This window comes from Meles meles, chromosome 7 (genome assembly GCF_922984935.1).
Source record: "Meles meles chromosome 7, mMelMel3.1 paternal haplotype, whole genome shotgun sequence".
In the NCBI taxonomy this organism is placed as follows: domain Eukaryota; kingdom Metazoa; phylum Chordata; class Mammalia; order Carnivora; family Mustelidae; genus Meles; species Meles meles.
Window position 1 is genome coordinate 125,800,306 of NC_060072.1, and position 24,664 is coordinate 125,824,969.

Sequence of the window (24,664 nt, forward strand, 5' to 3'; positions counted from 1 at the left end):
ATGGGTTCTCTTTTAATTACCAAGACTGAATGTCAGTAATGTCTACTCTGTTAGAGATAATTTAAACCTAAAACATCAAATTAACAACTCTATCTTGACCTTTTCCCTCCATCACTTTAAGCTTGGCAGTACATCTCCTTTATAAGAGAGGTGGAATAGAAATTGGTATTTCTACTGAAACACAGATCTTTAACTTAAACCATGATGGTATTTGATGAAATGATCCCACTATACCTGGCCTAAATTTGGCATCTGGTTGAGCAGTAAAATCCTTCACTGAGCTAGGAAACACGAAGAAAAGACAGGCATGGCTACAGGATTGGCTTTGTCAATGATGTAGTGGTGACTCAGGAGTATGGAGACTAGCGCCTGTCGAAGCCCAGTAGAAGACATGTCCTAACATGACACAGTACAGCTCCACTCCAAGGTTCTACTTTCACTCAACTAAAATTCTCCTGGAACTTAGGTGTTTCCCCTGCACATAGAATCCTTTACCTTCTCTATTTATTTAAATGTATTTTAAAAGTTCCAAAAAGACAAGTACCATCTCTGAGGAACAGTGACCTGAGAGAAGGGAAACGGTGCAGGTGGGGAAAGAGGGTCTTCCTCTTCTTACTGCCCATGTTTCTCAATGTTACAGCTCCTTTACAAACCAGTTAGCCTAGTTTGGACGTGCTGGTGCATGCTCTTCCACTTCCCCCTCCCAGAAATTCTGCAGTACTGTACTGGAACACACATACCCTTTTATCCTCTCTGTATGGGGAAGTATTTACGTCATAACAGCACTTTCTTCGTCTTCTAGCTGCATGTTAGACCATTTTACATGAGTAGAAAAGAAATGCTGAAACAATCATGAAATGCTCATTCCAGGAGAACAAAACATATAGTATGTCTTCAATTATGTTACCTGATCGGGAAAAAATTCTTGAAGGAATGGGCCCAATAAGATGATTCCTAATCCTTCCGGATCTAATTTATTCTTCATAAGATTGATACTATGGGGAGGGAAAAAAAAAAGAAAAACAGTGGATACGAAAGGAGAAAAAGTTTATTTTCCTTCTTTCATAGAGATTAAATTACTAGTACTATAACACATCTCACTGCCAAAAATCTTAAGAGCTGTTCTTTTTAGAACTTTAGTGACAAATAACAGGAATGACATCTAATTCGCCAAAACTTGGTTATTTTTAAACCAGAGTACTCTGTTACTATTTAGAATTTAAATGATGATGACGACTTTGAAACATTGCCCCTTATTAGGTAAAGTAATTTAAAAAGCTTGGCTTGTAAACGCAGGCTTATAACCTCCCAAAGGCAATTTTCTTTGCTTCATAGGTATGCCTCAATTTGACAATCATATGAGCCACTGAACCTAAAAAAAATGTTTAAGCTCAAAGAGAAAAAGAAGACGTGTCAAAGGCACATCAGATAATCAAAAACATTTCCCAAAAGGCTTACTTTCAAGAACCAAATGCAAAGGAAGCTGAAATTTAGGCAATGTAACTGAAGGGTATAGGGTGAAGAGGTACAGAATGCTGAAGTGTAGCGAATGACCGTGAGAGGCATGGACTATGTTGTTTCAGGAGCAGCCTACAGTGAACATGCTTTGCTTAGCCCTTGCCATTTAGGTGGAGCCAAGGCTGGTGAAAGGGGTTATGTGGGACTAGGAAGGCAGAGTTGTAAAAATGAAAATGGTCTTTGTAGAAAATTTTCATTTTCCATGTTCTCTCCCAGATTTTTTTTTTTTTTTTAAGATTTTATTTATTTGACAGGCAGAGATCACAAGTAGGCAGAGGCAGGCAGATAGAGAGAGGTGGAAGCAGGCTCCCTGGTGAGCAGAAAGGTAGATGCGGGGCTCGATCCCAGGACCCTGGGATCATGAGCCAAAGGCAGAGGCTTTAACCCACTGAGCCACCCAGGCGCCCCTCTCTCCCAGATCTTATATGCCAGGTTAAATATACCTTGTTATATAATGCAAAGGATATGACGGTAGAGCGGGTCTGAGTAAGGCTGGGCATGTTAAGTTAGATTAGGGCATGAAACAAATGAAGGCAAGGTCATATTTAATGTATTTAATTCATTAGTCTTAATGCGGTGCTATTTGTTTATAGGTCATCACATATTATAAATGTGAGTAGGTCAAAATACAGAATGAAAATCTCAGTCCAATTTGTCAGCTACCTCTAGGAAAAACAATCTAACTCAAGTGTACTAACTTTATAATTGAAGGTATGTTATGTATCCTGATGAAAAAGGGAAAATTAAGTAGACGATAGATGGCCACATATTTAAGAATTGGGGGGGGGGGGGCGCCTGGGTGGCTCAGTGGGTTGGGCCGCTGCCTTCGGCTTGGGTCATGATCTCAGGGTCCTGGGATTGAGTCCCGCATAGGGCTCTCTGCTCGGCGGGGAGCCTGCTTCCCTCTCTCTCTCTCTGCCTGCTTCTCTGCTACTTGTGATCTCTCTCTGTCAAATAGATAAGTGGAATCTTAAAAAAAAAAAAGAAAAAAAGAAAAAAAAAAGAATTTGGGGGAAAAAAAAAAGAACTTTTCTTTTTTCTCCTTTCCCTCCTAAGAACTGCCAACAATCAAAACTGCTTGAGTTCAATTCTTGTGCAAACTACAGTGATACAAACAAGATGGTTTCTATTTGGAAATCCATTTAGAAGAAATAATGATTTGCAATTTTACAAAATACATTTATTGGACAAGTTCATTCTTCTGAATTGGGTTCCTCCTCTTTAATTTAGAAACGATTATGTCTATTAAGAATGAATAATATCAGAGCTCTAGTAATAGATAAATTAATTCAGATGTGAGCAATTTGAAAATGTGTTTCATACTCTCAAAGAAAATGTAACAAGCTATTTAAAAACAGTTTTATATATCAAGTTCTAAAAACTGTGTGTGCTTAAATGTTTGATGGTGCTTTTGCTGAATCTTTTCCTTTGATGTTTTATAAGCTCTAATTTGTTCATTGTCAGATAACTTTCAGACTGAAAATTAAAAACTACAGAAAGAAAAGAGTATAGATCATAGGTGATCTTTGTATTTTCATATGTGAGCAACAGATACATCCCCTTAAGAAAAGAGATTGTCATGGATACCAAAAAGCACACATTTATGAAAAGTAAGAGATGTATCAATGTACAAAGTATAAAAAGAGGACATTTAACAATACTGAAAACTATATTCTGTAACATACTGGGGTTGCTTACAAAGGTTTTAGATCAATTTAATGATATACAATGTGCAATGTCTTCGATCAAATGTCTTTAAGACCAAGTCCAAAGCTTGCCGGTCCTTTAAGTGAGAAGACTAGCAATATGGACATTTTGGATAACTGTCATTACTTTCAGATATGCACAGAATTTTAAAAAATGGAGAAGGTTTTGTAGTGAGAAAAAAACAATAGGAAAAGAGAGGGGGAAAAGGTCATTTTAAGTATGTTGAGTCTGCTATAAATACTGATACTATAAATACTGATTTCTCCTTACATCTTTGCTTTGTATAAAGAACTAAGCTTCCTATACTCAGGTTTAGATTTTTAAAAAAGGCAAAACTGTGTCATGTTTTAAATGTGATAGACTCTTTTTGAGTCAGTTAAATAATACTTCCTATTTCGCTTACTATTCAGGATCGGAAACAAGGTCCAATGCTTTCATCACATCTTCTAGAAGTGAATCAGGTATGAATCCATTATCTGGGGGAAAAAAATAGTATTAGCATCTTGAGTAAGAGTTTGCTTTAAGAAATGATAGGACAAAAATCATGTGAGAGGCAACTGTGCCTATTATTAGATACTCTCTTCTTTGACTTTTCTGGGCACAGAGGCAATGATTTATTTTTCTAATAAAAAATTCCACATGACTTGTACCTGAGAATTCCCAGGAAACTGAAAAATGAAATTACTCCTTAAGGTTATAAATGTCAAAGATAAAAGTATTTTTCTATTTAAAGTTACTGTAATTATTTAGTAATTAGGTATGTCTTTGAAAAACAATGTGAACCTTTAAATCCCCTTTAAGAAAGCCAATTAAAATAAATCTTTATCAACAAATTCCTTTAGTTACAATGTCAGTTATAATGTCATTCTTTTTGCAAGAATGTTAATGATATGCTGCTCTAAGACCAAGAGCTATCCCTGTAACAGATTTCACTTAGGTAAAAGCCATAGACTTAAAGGGAAAAATTCAAAAGTAAAAATTCAGGACAGAAACAAATGGTTGATGAAGATGAGTTTATGGAAAATATTCCTTTTCTTGGGCTTGCTGAGGAAATAGCATTGGGAAAGGGCCCGAACTTGGATGATGCAATAGCACATGACACACAAAGAAGGCGTGTAGGGGCATTTGAAATAACAGTTTTAACAAGCAAGTTCATTCCCTTAAATGTGCAGTGTCTGAGTTTCTCTACCCATTTACTCATTCCTGGAGACTATTTCAGCTTTAAATCAACTTTCCACACAATATCCTTTTCGGGAATTAGATATTTAAAAACAAAGTCTTGTCATGGAGAACAAGATGTACAAAAGGCCCACTTCTATCATACTCCAGAATACAGTGTAGTGGTTCTTTCAGGATGTGGCATGTACTCTATCAGAAAGGAAAGAAAGAAGTTAAGATTTTATAGTCTGAACCCTCTTAAGCAGATGCTTAGCCATTTGAAGAAAAATTGGCCTTGACTAAAAGACAAAGAATCATTTAGGATATATAGATATAGATATAAATATAGTTATAGACATCTATACATTTTTTTAAAAAAGATTTTATTTATTTGACAGAGAGAGAGCACACACAAGCAGGGGGAGCAGCAGAGGGAGAAGCAGGCTCCCTGCTGAGCAGGGAGCCCAGTGCAGGACTTGATCCCAGGACCCCAAGATCATGCCCTGAGTCGAAGGTAGACACTTAACTCACCCGGGGCCCCCTTATTTAGGATAAGTAAAAATGTATAATTTTTAGAAGTGAAGGCTTAATTCCCAGTTTTCAAGTTACAAGTAATCTGAGGTATAGAGAGTAAAGAACTTGTTTGAAGGTAAGTGTGAAAATATTCAAGCTTTGTAAGCTTAAATTTGATCAGTTTAAAAGGTAGAAAACCAATTTGTTTAGCTAAGTCACAGCTAAAACCTTCGCATTCAAAATGTAAAACAGGCTTTACTTGGCCACTAGTTGAAAGGGACAATTCTCTCCATAGGTTTCCTTGTTTTTTGGGCTATGTGTATGTCCACCTGCTAAACAGTCTGTATTACAATGTTCCTCAGAAACCCTGAATGGTGGGCAGTCATATTGCTTCTTAACATAATTAGAGACTAAGCCAGGAGCTAACTGGCCCTATAAAGTAGGCAAACAAAAACTGGGACAACCAACAACCTTCTTCACTGAAACATGATTAACCTCAAGCATACATAGTCCCATATTTTTAAGATACCTATGAGTATCTTAATCACAGACATTCTTAATCACAGAACAACAGTAACTACCAGCCCAGTGATTCTACATTTAGGGCATACGGTATTTTAAAGCTAGACTGTAGTGTAATTTTCACAATATACCGAAGACTTTTACTATACCCCCGATTAGAAGAGGTGATTTGGACAATTGCTTACCTTTTTAAAACCTTTATTTTGATGTTACTTTATTCTTGAATTCATACCAAATAAAGTATCAAAAAAATCTTTAGAAAAAGAAATGCTTAAGTCTGAAAGCAGATGAATCTTAGGACATCTAGTATTTAGGCACCGATTTCCTGAGAGACGATGGAAGTAGATGCTGCAATGATAAGCCCTTGGTACCAACAACAGAGGAAATACCAGCAAGGACCATTTGCTGACCAGTCACACCCAGACCACAGCAGCGCTCTAGACCTTGAATGCACGGGTAACAGAGGAGGAGAGAGGACAAGAGAGTGCACCAGCTGTGATCTTAAGCAGGTAACATGTAAGTGTTCTGGTACGGTTAAATTGTGTTTAAAAACACTTGAAAAGGGAAAAAGCTGTGTGTTTAGAAGAAAGAAAAAGAAGCTTTAACTTAACAAACTGTAAAAAGTGTCAAGTGGCTGAGAGGAGGAATAACTCAATGTAAAAAAGCACTGATGAAGGAGAGCGCAAGTAACAGTTAAGGGAGTCATTTCCCGAGAAGCTTCCCCATTTGCACCGAATCCTGATTTCTGTTCTGAAAAGACAAGGGAAGAAAAGGGAAAGCCTGGCAAGTCTGGTCACTAGTTAAACTGTGCTGCAGGAGGAAAGCAAATCCCAGAATTAACAGAGAAAGCAGGAGACAACTTGTGAGAAGATGGAGGATTGGGGGGGGGGTGCACAGTAGCACTTAGGACATTTTCAAACCATTGTAGGTGTGAGAGAGTCAAGTTTTTTGGGAATACAAAATAAAACTGAGATCTAAAAGTAAATTAATGCCATTTTAGTCAAATAATAAATTTTCTTTTGCTAAATGATGTATTATACTTTACCTAACCTTATTATTAAAAATTTAATAACACACAGCTGCAATGTAATATAACCAGTAGAAAAAAAGTATGCAACCTTTGTTCCCAGGCAAGGGAACAAAGAGGGTCCCCCTGAGAGTCCCCCCCGCCTTTTTTCCACATCTTTGTCAACACTTATTTCTTGTGTTTTTGATACCAGATAACTCTGACTGATGTGAGGTGATAGCTCATCATGATTTTAGGAGTCATCATGACGTTAGGATCTTGACATGTTCCAGCGTTCCCTGGCCTCTTTGCCTTCGTATTACTACTGGTTTGCTCGTCTGGCTCCCCACTAGATGGGAGCGCCTGAGGAGGAAGGGCTGCCTGACCCATGGCTGCCCCACAAGCAGTGTTACGTCTGACCGTTCAAGCTAGCCCGAACTTCAAGTTTCAACAAGGTACTCTGATCAGGCACCATAGTTCAACCAAAAACACTGTGTAAGCACTTGAAAAAAATCAGAAAGAAAGGAGTAGTTAATTTACGGGTTGGCCCACAAACCCCCTGTATTATGTGATAGAAAAGCTACAAAACATGGAGCAGAAGGAGCGGGGATGACACGGGCGGGGTAGGTGGGGGTGGCAGGAGGGAAGCAGCAAGGGAACAGAGGAGAAAATGGCACCATTAAGAGAAATAGAGAGGACTGAACTGAACAAAAGGAATTTCTAGAGAATTCAGAGGACTGATGAATAGGAAACAACCTCCAAGTGAAATTATTCTCAAGGTTACACAAATGCACACTAAAATCAGAGTCACTGTATTTCATAAACGTAAGGGAATAGCATTTAAATTAGCTTAAATAGGCTAGCTTTAAATAGGCTTAAATTTTAGATTTTTAGTTCATACTTCATGATCCCCTTCACCCATTTCATGCCCCCCTCCAATGTCCTCTCATTTGGCCACCAGCAATTTGTACTCACCCTTGTTGTTGTTGTATTGTTGGCTTGTTCCTTTGTTTTTTAGATTCCATATCTAAGTAAAATCATATGGTATTTTCCTTTGTCTGGCTTATTTCACTTAGCCTTATACCCTTTGGATCCATCTATGTTGTTGTAAATGACAAGATCTCATTCTTTTTTATGGCTGAGTAATATTCCTGTATACACACCACACTTTTATCCATTCTTCTATAGACACTTGGGTTGCTTCCATTATCTTGACTATTGTAAATAATGCTGCAGTAAACATAGGGGTGTCTATGTCTTTCTAAATCAATACTTTCCTTATCTTCTGGTAAATATCCAGAAATGGAATTACTGTGTCATGTAATACTTGTATTTTTAGGTTTTTCTGGAAATTTCATACTGCTGTCCACAAAGCACCAGCCTATATTACCACCCCCACTGCATGAGGGTCCCCCGCTTTTTCTCCCCCATATCCTTGTCAACACTTATTTCTTGCATTTTTGATACCAGATAATTCTGACTGATGTGAGGTGATATCTCATGATTTCGAGTTGCATTTCCTAAATTTCCATTTCCACTAATGTGATGTTGAGCATCTTTTCATCTGTATGTTGGCCATCTGTAGGTCTTTTTCGGACAATGCGTATATAAGTGTTCTGCCCATTTTAAAATTGGATGATGTGCTTTTCTGGTGTTGAATTGTATGAATTCTTTATGTATTTTGGATAATACTCCCTTATCAGATGTATCATTTGCAAATACTTTCATTCAGGGTTTGCCTTTTTGTTTTGCTGGTTTCTTCTGCTGTGCAAAAGCTTTTTAGTTTGATATAGATGCAATAGTTTTTGTTTCCCTTGAGACAGATCCAGAAAAATATCGCTAAGGTTGATATCCAAATTACTGCCTATGTAGGTTTTCTGAGGGTTCATTTTTAGGAGTTTATGGTTTCAGGTCTCATATTTAAGTCTTTAATCCATTTTGCGTTTCTGTGGAGGGTTTAAGAAAGTGGTCCACTTTTCCCAGCACCATTTTAGAGATTGTCTTTTTCTTATTGTATATTCCTGCCTCGTTTGTCATATTTTAATTGACAATATAAGTATGGGTTTATTTCGGGACTCTCTATCCTGTTCCATTGGTCTGTATGCCATACCATACTGTTTGGATTATTATAGCTTTATAAAATCTAGAACTGTAATACCTCCAAGTTTGCTCATTTTCTCAAGCTTGCTGTGGCTTTTGAGGTTAATATGTACTTTAGGATTTTTTTCTTCAAGTTCTATGAAAGCCACTATTGCTATTTTGATAGGTATTTCACTGAATATACTGTAGAGTTCTTAGGGTGATATCAATAATTTTAATATTACTTCTTCCAATTCAAGAGCCTGGTATATCTTTCCATTTATTTGGTTTTCTTCAATCTCTTTCAATGTCTTGCAATTTTTAGAGAACAGGTCTTTTGTCTTCTTGGTTAGATTTATTACTAGGTATTTTATTCTGTTTGCTAGAATGGTAAATGGCATGGTTTCCTTCATTTCCCTTCTTGTTAATTTTTAGTGTAGAGAAACACAACAGATTTGTGTATTGATTTTGTATCCAATTCTTTTCATAATTTTCTTCTAGTTGTGGCCTTTTTGCACTTAAAAGAGTCCCTTGAACATATCTTGTAAGATTTTAGTGGTGAGGAACTCCTTTATCTCCTCTTTAATTCTTAATGATAGCCTAACCGGGTTGAGTATTCTTGGCTCCAAGTTTTTTTTTCCCCTTTCTTTCAGCACTTGAACATTAGCTACTCCCTCTGGCCTGCAAAGTTTCTGCTGAAAAAATTAGCTGATAATCTTAAAGGGTTTCCCTTGCATGCTTTTCCTCTTGCTGCTTCTAAGATTCTCTTTACTATTTTCTTGGTGTGGATCTTGGTTTTCCAGGGGATCATCTTGTTTGGGGATCTCTGTGTTTTATGGACCTGGATGTATGTTTCCCTCCCCATATTAGGTAAATTTTCAGCTGTTAATTCTTCAAATAGGTTTCCCCACCTTGTTTCTCTCCTTCTGGGACCCCTACAATGAGAATGTTATTATGGTTGATATGTTGCTAGGTCTCCTAACCCATCCTCACTTTTTAATTTTCTCTTTGCTGTTCAGCATTGTTGCTTTTTATTACTGTTTTCTAGATTGCTAACCCATTCTTTTGATTTTCTCTGGTGTACTGTTCACTTTAGCTACCATTTCTTTTGTGGCTGGTAATTTTTTATAATTTCTTTTTGAGGAAGTGCTCACGGATTTCATACACTGTGTCTTGATGACCATTATTTTGAATTCTTTATTGGGTAGACTGCTTCTCTCCCTTATGTTTAGCCCCCTTTTTTCCCCTGTAGTTTTGTCTTGTTTTTTTCATTTGGGACATAGTCCTCTTCTCCGCATGGAAGTCCCATAAGGAAAAAACAGAACTGAAAACTTTGGGAAGAGAGAGGGGACATCTAGGTACATGAAGCTCAAAGGTCCTGAAACCTCTTCTTCACCAAGACATATTACTGTAATCAAGCTCTCAAAAATCAAAGAAAGAATTTTGAAAGCAGCAACAGAAGAAAAGACCCATCATATATAAGGGAATCTCAATCAGGCTATAGGCAGCTTTTTCAGCAGAAACCTGCAGGCCCAGAGAGCAAGTGCTCAAAAGAAATACTTTCTCTCTCCTTTCTGAATGACAATTTTGCTGGGTAATCATATTCCCAGACAGACAAAAGCTGAGGTAGTTTATCACCATGTACCCACCCTATAAGAAATACTAAGGTTTTTAAAGCTGAAATCAAAAGACACTAAATTAGTAACATTAAAATGTTAGTATAAAATTCACTGGTAAAGGTGAATATACAGTCAAATTCAAAATTCTCTACTGGAAGTGTAATAGATTGTTTATGTCAAACACCTCAAGGAACTAGAAAGAAAATAATAAAGTCCATTATTAATGGAAGGGGAAAAAAGGAACAATAATCAGGGTGGAAATAAATGAAATAGAGGCTAAACAGAAAAATATCAATGAAATGAAGAGTTGTTCTTTTTTTTTAAAAGAGAACTGAGAAACCTTTAATTAGATGTACAAAGAAAATAAAAGATGACTCAAATAAAATCAGAAACAAAGACATGCCACCTGATACCACATAAATACAAATGATCAGAGGAGACTATTAACTACACCGAAGAAATGGATAAATTCCTAGAAATCTACAACAGACCAATTGTGAATAAGGAAACTGTATCACTAATTAAAAAAGTCTGTCAACAAACAAAAGTCCAGGACATACTGGCTTCACTGGTGAATTCTAAATATGTTAGAAGAATACATACCAATTCTTCTCAAACTCTTCCAAAAGTAGAAGAGACATGAATATTCCCAAATGCTTTCAGGAAGCCATGATTATCCTGATACCCAAACTAGACAAAAATGGCACAAGAAAGGAAAATTGTAGGCCAATATCCCTGATAAACACAGATGCAAAAATCTTCAACAAAGTATTAGCAAATAAAATTCAACAATACATTAAAGGTATCATATACCACAATCAAGTGGGATTTATTCCAGGGATGTGAGGAAGGTTTGACATCCACAACTCAGTATACCCTGTTAACAGCATGAAGGCTAAAATAAATCATATGATCATCTCAATAGATGCAGAAAAAGCCTTTAACAAAATTGAACATCAATTCATGATTCAAACTCTCAACATAGCAGATATAAAGGAAACTACCTTGACATAATAAAGGCCATGTTTGACAAGCCTACAGCTACTATAATACTCAATAGTGAAAAGTGGAAACCCTTTTCTCTAAGGTAAGGAACAAAGATGTCCACTCTCACCATTTTTATTCAACATAGTATTAGAAGTCCTAACCAAGGAGTTAGGCAAGAAAAAGAAGTCATCCAAACTGGGAAGGATGAAGCAAACTGTCACTATGTGTAGAGAACATGACATTCTATATAGAAAACCCTAAACACGCTACTAAAAAATGGCTTAACAAATTCAGTGAGGTTGCAGAATACAAAAAAAAAAAAAAAAAAAAATCTGTTGCATTTCTATACACTAATAACTAAGAAAACAATTCCATTTACTACTGTATCAAGAAGAATATAATTTAATAAGGAAGCTGTAACACTTTAATGAAAAGAAAGTGAAGATACAAATAAAAAACTACTCTGTGCTTATGGTCTGGAAGGATTAATACTGTTAGAATGTCCATACTACCCAAAGCACTCTATACATTTGATGCAATCCCTATCAAAATACCAATGGCATATTTCACAGAACTAGAATGAACATTTCCTAAAATTTATATGGAACCACAAAGAATCCAAATACCCAAAGCAATCATGAGCAAGAAGAACAAAGCTGGAGGCATCATGCTTCCTGATAGGAAAGTACATTACAAAGTTACAGTAATCAAAACAGTATGGTATTAGCATAAAAATAGACACAGAATGGCACAGAACAGAGATGTAAACCCACAAGTGGCCAATTAATTTATAACAAAGTAATCTACAACAAGGAAAGGACAGTATGTCCCTTCTATGAATGGCATTAGGAAATTTGGAGAGCTATATGCAAAAGAATGAAACTGGACCACTGTCTTACACCATACATAAAAACTTAATCCATTTAATACTTGAGTATCAGAAAACATGAATGTCCTATTATGAAACATAGGTGGTAAGCTCTAGACATGTCTTGGCTATGACTTCCGGAATTTAACACCAAAAGCAAAAATACATAAAACTAAAAAGCTACACAGCAAAGGAAACAATCAATGATATGAAAAAGGTAACCTACCAAATGGGAGAAAATGTTCGCAAATAATACATCTGATATGGGGTCAATATCCAAAATATATGAACAACCCCTACAACTCAAGAGCAAAACCCCCTAACAATCTGATTAAAATATGGGTAGAGGATCTGGATAGACAATTCTCTGAAGTAGATACACAGATGGCCAACAGGTATATGAACAGGTACTCAACATCACCAGCCATCAGATAAATGCAAATTGAAGCCATAATGCAATATTACCTTATACGTGTTGAATAGCTATTATCAAAAAATAAGAAATAACCAGTGTTGGCAGGATACAGAGAAAAAGGAACATTTATGCCTGTTGATGGGAATAAAAAGTGGTGCATCCGCTCTGGAAAATAGCATGGACGTTCCTTAAAAAATTAAAAACCTAACTCGAAAAGATATGTGCACCTCCATGTTCACTGCAGCATTATTTATAATACCTGAAATATGGAAGCCACCTAAGTGTTGAAAAAAAATTACACAAAATAGAGTATCACTCATCAATAAAAAAGGAAATCTTGCCATTTTCTACAACATGATGGAAGGTGAGGGTATTATGCAAAGTGAAATACAGACAAATGCTGTGTGATCTTTGTTATGTGTGGAATCTGAAAACAAAACTTGACTCACAGATAAAGAGACTGATTGCTTGGGGTGGGGGTTGGTGGTAGGGGACAGAGGAAGTACAGGTTGAAGGATGTCAAATGTGTAGACTTCCAAGTTATAACTTCTAGGAATGTAATGTACTGCAGGGTGATTACAGGTAATACTGTATTGTACATTTGAAAGATGCTCAAGGAATAGACCTTAAAACTTCTCACCACAAGAAAAAAACCTAAATATGGTGAAGGATGTTAACCTGACTTAACTGTGATCATTTCACAATATACATACTCATTATGTTGTATAGCTGAAACTGTTTTATGTCAATTATACCTCAATGAACAAAACATTCTCATTCTGTAATGGTGTGTAAATCACTGCACTCTAGCATATAAGAGGCAAAAGTGTTAAAAATAATTATGGCTACAATATTATGTTAATGAATATACAGTATAAAGAGATGTATACTGGGACATCAAAATAAATTATGGGTAGGACACATAAATGGGTAGAACTTTCTGATGTAATTGAAGTTAAACTATTATCAGCTTAAAATGGATGGCTATAAGACATATGACGAAGGCCTCGCAGTAATCACAGAGCAAAAACCTGTAATAAATGATGAAGAATCAAAGCATACTGCTATAAAATCAAGTCACCAAGACAGCAAGAGAAAAAAGGAACTACATAACTGTAGTTGGAAAGCATCTAAGAAAATAGCAACAGTAAGTCCTTACCTATCAAAATACTACTCTAAATGGTTTAAATTCTCCAATTAAAAGAGTGGCTACATGGGTAAAAAAACCTAACCCAACCAAATGCTGCCTACAAAAGACTCACTTAATCTTGAAGGACTCTCAGAAGAATCAAAGAAGATTTTCCAAGTAAATGGAAACCAAAGAGAACAGGGGTAACTATACTTATATCAGATGAAATAGACTTCAAGTAAAAAACTAACAGGAGTAAAGAAGGTCACAATATAATGATAAAGGGATCAATTCCTCAGGAAGATATAACAATTATAAACCTTTATGTACCATATATTGAAGCACCTCAATTTATTAAACATTTATTAACAGGGGAGAATTTTAGATAGCAATGAAATAATAGTAGAGGAGTTCAATACCCCACTTTTAACAACAAACAGATGATCAATGTAGAAAATCAGTACGGAAACAATGGGACTTAAATGACACTTTAGACATATACACAACATTCCATTCAACAGCAGCAGAAAGCATATTCTTCTTAAGTGCGCATGAACATCCATGACAGATCACATGATAGATCAAACAAATGTCTTAGCAAATTTAGGAAGGCTGAGATCATACCAGGGGTCTTTTCTGATCACCAGGGTATGAAACTTGAAATCAGTAACAAGGAAAATCTGGAATACATGGATATTCAACAACATGCTCCGGAACAACAGATGGGTCAAAGAACTCAAAAGGAAAATCAAGAAATACAGTCAAATGAAAATGGAAGCACAACATATTAAGACCTCTGAGATGCTGCAAAAGCAGGCCCTCCCTCAAGAGTTTATTTATTTATTTGACAGAGATCACAAGTAGGCAGAGAGAGGGGGGAAGCAGGCTCCCCACTGAACACAGAGCCTGAAGCGGGACTCGATCCTAGGACCCTGAGATCATGACCTGAGCCGAAGGCAGTGACTTAACCCACTGAGCCACCCAGGCGCCCCCTCAAAAGCAGTTTTAAGAGAAGTGTAAGAAAGATCTCAAATAACTTCATATTATACCTCAAGAAATTAGAAAACAAAGACAAACTAAGGCCACAGTTAGCAGAAATAAGGAAATAACAAAGATCAAAATGGAAATAAATGAAATAGAAACCAGAAAACCAATAGGAAAGATCAAGGAAACTAAGAGTTTGTTTTTGAAAAACTAGACAAGCTTCTAGCTATATACACCAAGAAAAGAGAGGGCTCAAAATCAGAAATGAAAGGGGCGCCTAGGTGGCTCAGTGGTTTAAGCCGCTGCCTTCGGCTCAGGTCATGATCTCAGGGTCCTGGGATCGAGTCCCGCATCGGGTTCGCTGCTCGGCAGGGAGCCTGCTTCCTCTCACTCTCTCTGCCTGCCTCTCTGCGTACTTGTGATCTCTCTCTGTCAAATAAATAAATAAAGTCTTTAAAAAAAAATCAGAAATGAAAGAGGAAACATTACAACTGATGCCACAGAAACACAAAGTATCATAATACTATGAACAATCATACACCAACAAATTAGACCACCTAGAAGAAATGAATTAATTTCTAGAAATATATAAACTACCAAGACAGAATCATGAAAACACAGAAAATCTGAACAGATCGGTAACAAAGAGGAGATTGACAAAGTAACCCCAAACCTCTTAACAAACAAAACTGCAGAAACAGTTATTTTCACTGGTGAATCTACCAAACACTTAAAGAATTAATGACAGTTCCTCTCAGACTGTACCAAAAAAACTCAAGGTGAGGGTACACTCCTCAACCATATATGGCCAGTATTATTCTGATACCAAGGCCAGATTAGGGCACTACAAGAAAACTACAGGTTAATATCCCTGATGAATGCAGATGCAAAAAGTTATCAATAAAAATATTAGTAAACCAAACCCAACAGCACATTAAAAAGATCATACACTATGATCAAGTGGGATTTATTCCAGGATACAAAGATGGTTCAACATACAGAAATCAGTAAGTGTGGTATATGTCACAGTAATAAAATGAAATAAAATATGATCATTCTCAATATGCAGAAAAAGCATTTGGCATAATTGAAACCCTTTTATGAGAAAAACACTCAAAATTTCATATAGAAGTGATGTTCCTTAGTGTAATAAGGGGTATAGATGACAAACCTACAATATACTCAACGATGAAAAAAAAATTCCTTTCCTCTACGATCAGAAAAAAAGACAGGAATGCCTGTCATTTCTTGTTAACACAGTACTGAAAGTCCTAGCCATAGCAACTGCGTAAGAAAAAGAAAGAAAAGGCATTCATACAGATGACATGATCTTGTATTTATAAAACCCTAAAGACTCCTTGAAACACCTTTAGAACTAACAAATGGTTTTAGTATATATGCAGTATACAAAAATCAACATACTGATACAAGCTGCATTTCTATACACCAATGAACTATCTGGAAGAGAAATTAAGCAAGCAATCCCATTTTACAATCACAGTGGAACAATGAAATATTCAGGAATAAGTTTAACCACAGAGATGTAAGACCTATACAACCAAAACCAGACATTGATGATAGATCAAAGATGACACGTAATGGAAAGATACCCTGTATACTTGGGCTGGAAGAATACTGTGAAAATGTCCATAGTACCCAAAGTGATCCACAGATTCAATACAATTCCTATCAACATTCCAAAGAAATTTTTCACAGAAAAAAAAATTTATTTGGAACCACAGAAGACTGAATAGCCAAAGCAATCCTGAGAAAGAGAAATAAAGCCAAAGATGTCATACTACCTCATTTTCAAACTGTATTACATAGCTGTAATAAAAGAGTATGGTTCTGGCATAAAAACAGGGACAGAGACCAGTTTAGCAGAGTAGAGAGCCCAGTTATAACCCTACTCATATATGCTCAACTAATTTTTGATAAGGATGTGTCAAACATACACTGAGGAAAGGACTGTCTCTTTAATAAATGGTGTTGGAAAAACCGGATATCTACATGAGATGGCTATGAAATGGAATAAAACTGGAACCCTTACAACACTCACAAAAATTCACTTGAAATGTATCAGAGACTTAAATGTAAGACCTGGAACTGTAAAACCACTCTAAGAAAACACAGGAAAAAAGATCCTCATCACTGGTCTTGGCAATGATTTCTCGGACAAGAAAACCAAAACATAAACAAAAAACCCCTAAAATAAAGAAGTGGGGTCATATTAAATTAAAAAGCCTCTGGACAGCGAAGAAAACAACAAACTGAAAAGGCAATCTACAGAATGGGAGAAAATCTTCCCAAGACTCTGATAACAACCCAAACACATTAAGAATTCATAGAATTCAACAGCAAAAAGCAAATAATCCAATTAAAAAAGGGCAATGGGTCTGAATAGACATTTTTCTAAAGACAATATACAAATAGTCAAAGGCATGTGAAATGATATTCAGTATCACTAATCATCAAGAGAGTGCAAATCAGAACTAGAATGAGGCATCACTTCACACTTGTTTTATCCAAAGGACACAAGATAAATGTTGATGAGTGTGTGGAGAAAAGAGGAAGTATACACTGTTGGCGAAAATATAAAATGGTACACCTACTAAACATACTCAAAAAATCCTAAAAAAAATTGAAAACAGAACTACTATATGATGTAGAAATCCTACTAGTAGGTACTATCTGAAGGTACTGAAATCAATAGTTCGAAGAGGTACCTGCACTAGCTACCCCAGTCACTGCAGCATTATTTACAACAGCCAAGATATGAAAACAATCCTACTGTCCATCAATGGATAAAGAAGATGTGGTTCATATCTCTACATATCCAATGTTACATTGATTAGCCATTATAATGAAGGAACTCCTACCTTCTGAAAAAAACACGGATGGACCTCGAGGGTATTATGCTAAGTGAAATAAGTCAGACAGTTAAAAAAGAAAGACCGCACATTGTCACTTATATGTGGAATGTAAAAAAGGTGAATTTTAAAACGTAGAGAGGAACGATGGCACCAGGAGCTGGGGAGGTAGGTTAGCAGGGGAGGTGTTTAAGACGTTACTCGCAACTAGTAGATAAGTAAGTCCTGGAGAGCTAATGCATAGCATAGCAATTATATTTTGTATTGTGTATATTGTATACAGTACAATATTTTGTACTATAAACTTCAAAGTTGCTAAGAGACTAGATCTTAACTGTTGTCACCATAGAAAAATGATAATTATGTGACATGACAAAGGTGTTAGCTGATGCTACTATACTTATCATTTTGCAATATATAAATTATCAAAGCAACACTCTGTATACCTGAAATTTACAGAATATTTGTCAATTACGTTCAATTGTTAAGAAGGTATTCTGGAAGACTTATTTAATATTAATTTGAATAACAAATAAAGGAATAACTTTTCAAAAAGCTTGTTTAGAGGTGCTATTTTCCTGTTTAACATAGATTATCAGAAGTCAAGATGCAGTAACCATAACTTTGTTACCCCAAGAAACCTGCAAACCCTACAACATGTGAGAATTTGACAGTCATTAAGCATCCTTATTTGCTCCCATTTTCACATTTCCAATTTAAAATTTTGAAGAAACTCAATAATCCAAAAATGCTTTTGAATAAAACTCAGGTATCAATCCATTTCAAATATATAAAGATATAAAACACTCAGCCATTGATAATAAAATAATAAAATCTTTTACCTTCTGGATCATAGGTTTGAAAAACTCTCCGCGCTTGTTCTGAAGGAGCCTCAGGAGCAACTAAAGCCATATCCTGAAAAGACAAAAAGCATGCTATCAACTAGATACAGTAATATCATGGCCTTACAAATAGAACAAGTATGAGGCTAGGGTGAGGAAATCTGGAGTCAAAAGATTTTGAGTGATATTTCTATCACGTGTGTGACTAGCTAAGTCACAAATTCTCTGGGCCTTCACCACACATTTGAAAAATGGGAATAATACTGCAACCATAGGCAATCATTGTGAGCATGATACTGAAGCTTCATATAAAAACACTTGAGAAGTCTAATATTAAATAATTACTATAAAATGCAACCTGCAAAAGTATTGTTCAAATAAAAAAATAACTTAGAAGATATCTAGTTTTCAAATATTTAAAAATGAAATCCAGAGATATATGATAGTAAATAATTACATAGAAATGCATTTGGTATTTATTACTTTACTAAGTATGTTATAGCAATACCTAGCCACAAAATGTCTAGAAAGCAGATTTCTTATTCCCATAAAATTCTCTATAGTAAAAGATATTACAATTATAGTAAGCAATTTTACATAGTAAGCAATATTATAGTTTATCAAAAATGATCACAAAATTCAACAATATTTTAGACTCTTCACAAACCTTTGCTCCACATATTTAAACTGTTATGAAATTCTACTTTACTGACAGAAATCTAAGCTGTGGGCTGTAATTGTTTTCCTCTATTCATAGCATTGATCTGAGCCTTTGTCTAAAATTGTGGTCACTCACACAAACCTCATCAGAGAACAAGTTTCTAACTATCCCCTTCTACCTTCTTGAATTCTTTTTAACAAGTTATAGGATAAAATTGTTAAATACCATTTGAAATGCTGTTCCTCTGTGGAAATAAATTTTTATAGTTCACTTTTGTCCTAATCACCACACCACCCCCTCTTCACCTTGGAGATGAAAGAACAAAGTTTAAGAATCAATTAGAGTAGGTCTTTTCATGATATAAGATACTTTAGTTTGTATGGGAATAGAAGTCAGATGGGAAAACAATAGATGCAAGCCCTTACACGTATTTCACATATTAAAATAAAGTAAAAAAGTGCTATTTTATAACATGGTAAGATTTGGGAATGTACAATTCTTTCGCATTTACTATCCCTTGATAGCAACTTTTAGGGTCTCCTTTCTCTGCATTTTCAATACTACTTTGGAGATGTATGTCATGTGGCATGTTTTCATCTGGCCTTTCAATCACTTTCTGATTTTATGATTCAGTCCTTCATTGCTGGATAATTGGATAATGTCTCATCTTTTTCTGTGAAAAACACTGCTGCACCAAAGAAACCTGAACATGTAATTTCATACATGCAGTTTTATCTGTAGGACAGAGCACCAGAGCAGGATTGCTGGGTCAAAGGAAGAATGCATTCATAATCTGGGATGATAATGCGAGATTCTTGGGTAGTGTTTATTTAGCCTAATTTCTTAAAAACTCTTTCCTTTTTAGAATACATCACCAGTACAGCCTTAGCCCTAGCATTAACTTCGCAGTGATGCTAGGACTGCTTGTCAGCTCTCCGATTCAGGGCGCAATTACTAATACTGGACTATTACTATGATCCCCTACCTGCTTTTATCACTTCCAACCATAATTACAAAAGTTTCTCCATGTAGTTCACCATAGGTTTTAGTTTCCTTGACTACTTCCAACCCCACTTCTTTTCAATTCTTCCCTTTAGAATGGCTGTTGGAATTTGGGGATTTGTCACTGAAATTCTGGATAAGAAGGTAGAGATGCAGATGAGATTTTACCCAAGGGTAAACTTATACTGGCCCAAGAGTAGGATACATTCTTTCTATTAACCATCTGTTGCATTTTAACCTTTGTTATTAGTTAAGTGATGAGGAAAAACTTAAAACACCTGTTAAAACAGGACTTTGAATTTTCTAAATATAAATATGCTTTAATAGCGGGAAAGGAAGAACTGTTTTTCTCAGTCACAAAAGAAAATCTTTTCACGGGAAGAGCTGGCAGAGAATATGGTTGAAGTACTCCTTTAATATTCTTACAAAGTTAAATTTTGGGTAATTACTGTTGAGCTAACAAAGAAGATTCCAGTTTTAACCACAGAAAAAGTTTTTATCAAATTCTCTGGCATTAAAGAAGTCAGAAAATGCAGGTGTGTGAAAGAACTGAAAGTGAACTACCTGATGCCTTATTTCTAAGTGCTATAAACAAAATGTACTATGCTAACACAGAGAGGACAAATTTAAGACTTACTGAAAAATGTTCACTGTGTATCTCTTGCCTCTGGTTATGAACACACAAAAAACTTAGGCTTTAGAAAATGTATTATTCTTGTTTGAAGAGGCTATATATGCTGGCCTGATCTAGAAGATCGTTTGATGCGTGGGCACAACTCCAAGTGTACTCTGGTTTTAACAAATCTTCATTTGGAATAGGGGCTGGCACACTTTTTCTGTAATAGGCCAGAGAGTAAATAGGGCCACATGATCTCAACAGCAAGACAATACAGTAATACATAAACAAACGAGCATGGATGTGTTCCCATAAATATTGTATGATATTTAAAACTGTAAAATTTACATATGGCTGGTGACTTCATCTGGCCTGTGGGCCAGTTTGCTGACCCACAGAGAATATATTATTTCTCTAAGTCCACTGGCATTTATTCAACATCCTTCTGACACATCTGGGTGTACCTTAACAGGTTTTACAAAAGATTCTCTGGCTCTCAGCTCAAAGACAAGGAGGGTAGGGAATCCTAGCTAGAAGGAATTAGCAGAGCCATAGGTGGGGGACTAGAACTGTGAGAAAAGCCTCAGTGAGGAAGAGAAATCAGCCTTGATGGTAGAATGCATCCGACTGTGAACATGAGGGGTTAGGAGGTGACGGTTATGTATCCAAGTAGAGCACATGGCGTTCTCCTAATGCTGAGCACACTACCAACACTCCATGCCTGCCAACTGCAAGCTGCTCACAGGCCAGTGGGAGCAGGACTTGAACACTGGAGGAGGCCAGGGCTGGAAAACCTACAAAGTAAGACACGGAAATGGAGGACAGCAGATTACTTCAAAGATGTCAGAATGGAGGATGGTAGAAAAGGAATTTAGACAGCTTCTTGGTTGAAGGTCAGAAGTGTGAAACAAGTAGCTCAAAACAGTGGATATGAGCAAACCACCCAGATGCAGACCACCTAAACAGAAATTCCTTTTCTCCTCCCAAAATACAACCAGTGGCACTGGTCAGGTTCCACATAATGAGCCCAGCAACTATCACGGTTATTACTAATAAAGTAAATTTTGTCATCAATGATTTTTTTAATATCTTGTTTTGCTCCTTTTGTCTCAATGATACACTAATAGCTAATCTGCTAAACTCACTAGAAATTGTTTTTCATCATACCACTCATTTGAAGATGTGTTTATGCTAGAGAGGGGGAAAAAGGAAAAGCCCCACCCCCCACAATAAATTCCAATGAAAACATTCCAAAAGTCTATATCCACAAATCAAAGCCAGTACGGTCTTCCAACCTGATTATCTGCGGTTTTTGATTGTTACATGCTTTTTAGATTATTAGAGAAAATGATCTTTTGTTAAAGCTTGTTTAAATTTATATACTGTTTAAAGGTTTATGGATGAAATCTGGAAAAGTTATAAAACCACCTATTCCCATTAACTTTTTAACTTCTAATTTGATTTAAAATGACAAATGCCAACACTAATTTTGGCCAATTTATTTAACTTAAACACTTCTGAACAAGATTCCTAATTTAAAGATCTTTAACAGTGCTGAATCTGGTAATATATTAAATGTCAAATATATTTCATACTTGCATAGCAAGTTTGAATGGGAAGAATTCATTCAATTGATAGTGTCTTTTATAATCTAAAGACAAAATATTTTAGTGAGTGATACAACTGCTGTATTTTTCTTGCTTAACAAAAGATGAAGTCAGAACTTTCATGTAACAGCTATAAAACTGTGAGGAAGAACGCGAGAACTCTACCCTTCAGATTTCCATTTCTAGGACTTCATATAGCAATAGTTTTTAGATTCTATATTTAATATATATTTTGCATACAACTACTCACACACCCACAATGTTTTGAATACTGGCTGGCAAGCTTGTTAAATGGTAAAGAAAGACCTAGGCGCTGTGTGTGTGTGTGTGTATAGTCACGATCTAATGGAAGAGAGAAAAATATGCTACTATATGCTTATGTTGATGAACAGTATTAAAATTAAGGAATTACCTCCTAAAATAAAATCCAAACCATACATCAACCCTCGCCCCCATCTTCAGAAAACCATTGAGTTATAGTTTCCAAAGATGTAATTCCAAGTTATCCAAGTCAACAAGGCTAGCGGTAAGCATTTTCTTTTCTTCATCACTAGCTTTATTAAGTAGAACAAAATTCCAAATGTATTGCATCGAAAACTCTTTTAGGTACCTCCTCCGGGAAAAGATGCTAAACCTAATAGTTAAATATTTAAATACTGTTTTCATTATTTAAACTCTGATTTACCGTCAAAATTATTTTTGCTCTAAAAGTAGTTCTCTACTTGGTTAAATATAATAATCCGATGCTTTTATCAGAGGAATATTAGAACAAACAATTTCTATTTAGCCAAGTTACTGGCCAACAGGGATTGCTAAATAATATGGCTTTTAAAATTATCTAACCTCAACCAACTTTCCTTAACTGGCAAACTGCTATAGAAGAGAAGGGGGAAAAGAAAGCCATGCTGTAATGGGACTATCTAATATCCTATAGTCATGAAACAAGTATCTCTTTTTCATGCAGTTCTGCCTACACTATTACTATAATTATTCGCTGCTCACCATAAACCTTTTAAAATGTTGTAATACGAGCTATCCTTCTAAACACCTACTGAAATAAAAGGCCTGTGTTCAGTTTGTTGGCTAGGTATAAGTAGCTCATTACTGAAAAAAGGTCTTTACAGTTTATTCATTATACCTGTCATCATTATCAAGATAAATCTCCTAAGTAATCAAAGAACCTCAGAGTTTTACCTAACTTCAGGAATGACCACACATATATGTTACATTTTAGCTCACAGGCAACATTACCTAGCGCCATGAAGAGCGCTTCAAAAGAAAAAAGTTAGCTGGTACATAATTTCCCTTTAAGCTTTAAAATAATGTTTCATTTTAAAATCACTTGATGTTTCATACTGATTTTAAAACTCACTATACTTCTGGAAATATTTTGGGAATCACTAAGAAACAGATTTCAAATCAATTACCAAGTACGTAATATTCTTCCGTGACACTGTTAGAAACAACTCAGGTGATGCCATGTCATCTGAAAGTAGCTAGGGCAGTGGACTTTTCCTTACTCTTCCATTACTTCTCCCCAAATGTGCAAAAGCCCCTGGCTCTCTCCACAACAGCCCACTGCTATGTAGTGTTGATTTGTGTTGCATTAGCAGAGAAGTCAGAGGAGGAAGAGAAAGAAAAGCCCTTCAAGGCTCTTTCTCCAAAAAACCAAACTCTAAATGTACAAGTAGAAATAAGGCAGGAGGAGGAAGTCATACAGGCATAAGTAGAATCATTACTATTATTACTAATGAATGGCTTCTTTTTCTCCCTATCATAATTACACAACTCACCTTAATAATCCTACCAGCCTTTCTCAACTGGTTTCTGCCACAGAATTCATCCCTAAGGCCTAAGGCATCCACTTTGAATAATGACTCTGCTATATATCTATAAGCATTTTCTGTGTTCTCTTGCTTATGTGAAGAACCAGGTGGAGAAAAACTGTCAGCCTTTTAACTACTGAATTTCATTAAGAGAACAGCTCATCTAAGCCATTCCTCTCTCAGTACATCAATACCTACAGAATTCAAGAAAACTGATTTTCTGACTTCTTTAAATGGTTAAAGTTAATACTCAATGATCAGGATAAAAATCAGTCAGAAAATTCCTCCTTATTTCTAAGTAGAGACTTTGTATCAATCAAATCATTTTAAACTCTGTTGCATCACCTGGACACAATATAACTTACAGCTCTGGATGGTATTGTTGTTCTCAATTTCTTTGCCTCCCTGCCTTGTAAGAGCATTATTTATCATGGCCTGTGGCTATGGGCTTGTGAAGTACCTCTGTGGGAGGGGTCTACTTCCTACCCTCACTGATGTCGGGTTTGGCCAGGTGACTTCTTTTGGCCAGAGCAGTATAAGCAAAAGTGACATTCTGCTCGCTCCTAAAAGCTTTAAGTGCCACCTGTGGCTTTGCCAGTGTCTCTCTTTTCCCTTTACCAGGAGAATGGCACATTCTGACAGGCTGTTCCTTCACTCCAGATCTTAGAAGGTTCATGGAACACACCTGCAGCCACCATGTAAATGAAGAGAAATAAGCTCTGGTGTGTGTTTGGG

General features: G+C 36.0%; 1 protein-coding gene across 5 annotated transcripts in view; it reads right to left on the minus strand.

Moving 5' to 3' along the window:
* Positions 1-24,664, minus strand: part of MINDY3 (MINDY lysine 48 deubiquitinase 3) — an 86,533-nt gene that overhangs the window by 5,432 nt on the left and 56,437 nt on the right. For all 5 annotated transcript variants that reach the window (XM_046012642.1, XM_046012640.1, XM_046012639.1 and 2 more), the window contains 3 exons: positions 18,218-18,290; positions 3,629-3,701; positions 908-995 (listed from right to left, as the gene is read on the minus strand). In XM_046012642.1, coding sequence (XP_045868598.1) covers positions 908-995; positions 3,629-3,701; positions 18,218-18,290 — 234 coding nt within the window. The remainder of the gene's footprint in view (positions 1-907; positions 996-3,628; positions 3,702-18,217; positions 18,291-24,664) is intronic.